This window comes from Teleopsis dalmanni, chromosome 1 (assembly GCF_002237135.1).
Source record: "Teleopsis dalmanni isolate 2A chromosome 1, ASM223713v2, whole genome shotgun sequence".
NCBI lineage: Eukaryota > Metazoa > Arthropoda > Insecta > Diptera > Diopsidae > Teleopsis > Teleopsis dalmanni.
The window spans coordinates 90,740,781-90,744,810 of record NC_051846.1 but is presented as its reverse complement, the minus strand read 5'-3'; the positions used below and the strand labels follow the sequence as shown (position 1 = coordinate 90,744,810).

Sequence of the window (4,030 nt, the reverse complement as noted above, 5' to 3'; positions counted from 1 at the left end):
ATTAAATACGATTTTAATTTATAATTTAAAAATATCAACTGTTTTGTGTTTCTTCGTGTTTTATAAGGTTTACTGATTCTGAATGGACTATATTTGCTAATAAATCAGAGCAGTTTACTATTTTTGGTATTATTGCTATTACGTATTTGAATCCTTGATTTTTTTTAAAATGTTTATGTACAGAGACATGACTTGTTAATTAAATTGTATCAGATACATTGATACAAAAGTTTATAGAGTTGTAATCCCCATTTGTATGTGGATACATGAGTAATCGTTTAACCTATAAGCGTTGTTTAGTTCTCGTTTGAGGTGCGATCAGTTACCAGACTGTCTATTTTGTAATAGCACACCATCTATGGATCATATACTTAACGATTGCCATTTCTTTAATCCTATTCGTAGTAATATTTTACAAAACATCTTACCTACCAGCCTATTAAAAATAATTACTGTTAAAAATATACTTTATATATATAAAAATATATATTAACCCCTGTAATTTTGTCAATAAAACTTATTTTATAATATCGGAATTGAAGGTCCTGGCAGCTAGCGTTGGTTTTTCCTATCTTAGTTATAAGATTTTGTATTTTGTAATTAATTATAATAAATAAATACATATGCATTTCGGGCAAAGGATCTAGTAGTCCAGTTCCTTATTCTTATTTAACTTTAAAATTAATTTTAGTGTTAACTTACAAATATATATAAAATACATATGCATTTATTGAAGTATATAAAATAATTTTAGTTAAAAGAATTTTTTGCTGGCAATACTGGCACGCCAAACAAAAATGCTGCATTTTGACAAACTAGTTTTGCTAAATTTTGTGTGATAAGTGTGTGAAGTGCATAAGAGTTTGAAAGAATTTAAACGTATAACTACTCGTTATAATCGCTGTTTTCATTTAAATAGAGTTTTAGTATGTTCGGATTTAACTTTTGGACACAATTCATTGACATATATAAATCGCAACCAGCATTATGGGATGTTAATTCTGATAATTATAATATGAAGCAATATAAAATTTCTGCTTATAATACTCTACTTGCAAAACTGAGGGAAATTGATCCCAACGCCGATATTAACATGGTTAAAAGGAAAATAAACAGTTTCAGATCGTGTTTGCGGCGTGAGAGACAGAAAACCGTATCTATGGCTAAATTGGGGAAGGAATACGTCTCTACGTGGAAATTTTACCCATACTTTTCATTTATTAATGAGCCGGATCCGTTTGACGATGATAAATTAGTAAATGGCAGTAACATTACATACAGTAAAGAGGAAATCGTAATTAGTCTAGGGAATGATGAGGTAATTTTATAGCGATTTACATTTTCTGAATAAATACCTAAAAATATGTCTAAAATGAACTCCAAAGTTATGAAATGCCAAAATTCAAAATAATAGTTGCCAGACAGTTTGACGATTTATTTACAATAAAACTAATATTATTGTGCTCACATATAGTAGTGTATAAGTCATTCTGGAACGTTTGATATAATATTGAAAAAAGAGATTTGCATCGAAAGTACTAAAATACTTTCAAATACAAAATAGTAAAGTAAAATATATTACACATTCTAAGAACGGTCGGGTCAACGTGCTGAAACCACTCGTCGACCAAGTGACTTCACAAGCAGGTCCTAGCAGGTTACAACAACAACATATCGCACATTCGCTGTTATAGTTTGAAATTTTTTCTTGTGGTATATTTTGACTTTTTCACTATTTACTAACATTAAAAAATATGATATTTTACTATTATGTTGAGGCTAGTTAAGTCAGTGCACTTGAGCACTTCTGCTCTCTATTAACTGCGACTGGATTATTGTTTATCACTTCATCGGACTAAGCAATAATTGACCTCAGATCTGCATACCTCCCCGAGGAGCCTGTAACCATTTTGAGATTCGATAACGCGGTGTTGGTAAGCCGGCCAGTTTTCGTAAATAATTTCAGGGCTCTATCCTTTATGTAGTTTCAATAATATTAATATTAATATTTACTACTTTTAAAATTTTAAAGAAAAAAAGAAATAAACACCTGACTTCAGAAGTACTTCATTGCACCAACATTTCCACTTTCTAAATGAAATGTTAGTGTACATTATTCACAACTTTATTCATTACGTCATAGATTCACTACTAGCTGCAATGCTTTCTTTCAGAGCAGCAAAAAAATACTCGCAACTTACGAAAGAAATCCGAAATTATATGTGAAACAACTACAACGACTTAACTTTAAGTGCAGCCAAATTCAAAAATCAGTCTATTGTAAATGTTCACTGGAAATATGTTGCAAAAATCCTGTCATCCGTTAAAATCATATGTGCATTTTCTAATCAATTGAAATACATAAATAAATAAATTAATTTAAATATATAAGATAAAAATACTTACCATTGCCCTTCTAATATTCATTTTGTTTTCCTTTATTTAAATGAATTAATTAATTTTTTGTGTTTACGATTTTTATATTTTATATATACATTAAAAGTGATGCCAATTTATTTCAACCAGACAATGCTGTTTTTTTACAGCTCTGAAAGAAAAATTACGGCTATTATATTAAAGATTCAAAACTACATATTAAGATAACTCGAAAAACATTTCCGCATTGAAATTTTAACTTTCTCTGTCACATAAAAAAAAATTGTCAACTGTAAGTAAAATGCACAAAATGGCAATTTGTTCTAAAAAATTTTTTTGCTATTTTAACGTATTCACTCAAATGCAAACTAGTAAAATTAAAAGTATGTAAGTAAAAATTTACATTACGTAAGCATTTACCATGTTTACATTATGAACTTTACTAAGATTGATTCCCAAACATTTACATTATCGTTTCAGGTTTCTACTTTAACAATTCTTGCTGTTTCAATGTATACCGAATTGTATAGAAATTATATCTCTAAAGAGTATTGTTCAAATCATACAAAGAAAAAAATTGGCAAAAATTGAGTTTTTCAAAAAATTAATTTTAAGAAAAATCTAGAAACGGTACCAATTTGCTAGAGAATACGCTTGATAGAGAACATAAAAATAGAGTAGTCCTATGTTGCTAAATTTATATTGAAAGTCATATTTCTAATTTCAAGTTTTATAAAAAATGTCAATTTCTAAAGTGTAAGAAAAATATGCTTAAGAAATATAATAAATAAATATTATTTCAATATTCTATTTCTTAAGCTTATTTCCTATACTTTTGAAATAGAATTAATAAATATCATTTCAATATTTCAACTCAAATATTATTAAAGTTCAACAAATAAATCATTTTTTAAAGTTTATTCATATAAGATAAGCCAGTTTAGACATCAGCGTTGCTAACTTAGCACTAGGAATATATTATTTTAAAAATCAAGCAGTGAAACTGAAATGTCACGTCGAAAATGAAAACGAAGTATTATCTTACCATTTTTGTACCAAAAACTAATCTATAACGTATTATTTTCAACAATATATTCAGGAAAAAATATTAAATAAAGCTAACCTTCAGTGAAAGTTCCGCTGTTTTATTATTAGTTTAAAATATTCAAAACAGTTATTCGAATTCGAATATACTCAAATTGCTATGGCATCGAAATGTTCGAACACTTTAAAGCATTGCTTAGTGCTAACATATTGCTGGAATATAGAATAATTTATTAATAATTGAAAATCCATCGTATAAAAATGAAACATTCATTTATTTGTTCCGTAGTTAGCAAATAAAAGGTAAAATATGAAGAAACAATCCAGCAGTTTATAGTGGTATCGATGCCAAAAGAATCTCTTTATTGAGCTTTATTGACGCTTTAATCAGCTTTAAAGAATTAATTTTCAAAATTGATTGCTTTATGCTATATTTCAACTCGAAATGTTTAAAAAAATTTATTTTATGTAATAATTTAATTATTATTTTAAAATAAATGTAGTAAAATATATATATACATATATACTTCACAAATATAAATAACTTTTGTTTGAATTTGTTGATTTATTATTGATACTTTTGGATACTTTGTGCTAGTGATATAAATTT

At 27.1% G+C, this 4,030-nt stretch overlaps 1 protein-coding gene across 1 annotated transcript; it reads left to right on the top strand.

Moving 5' to 3' along the window:
- Positions 1 to 735: 735 nt before the first annotated feature.
- LOC119669977 lies at positions 736 to 2,982 on the top strand. The gene is made up of 2 exons (XM_038080046.1): positions 736 to 1,318; positions 2,857 to 2,982. Exons 1-2 carry the CDS (start codon positions 929 to 931, stop codon positions 2,965 to 2,967), a joined length of 501 nt encoding a protein of 166 aa, XP_037935974.1. The 5' UTR covers positions 736 to 928; the 3' UTR covers positions 2,968 to 2,982.
- Positions 2,983 to 4,030: the final 1,048 nt, after the last annotated feature.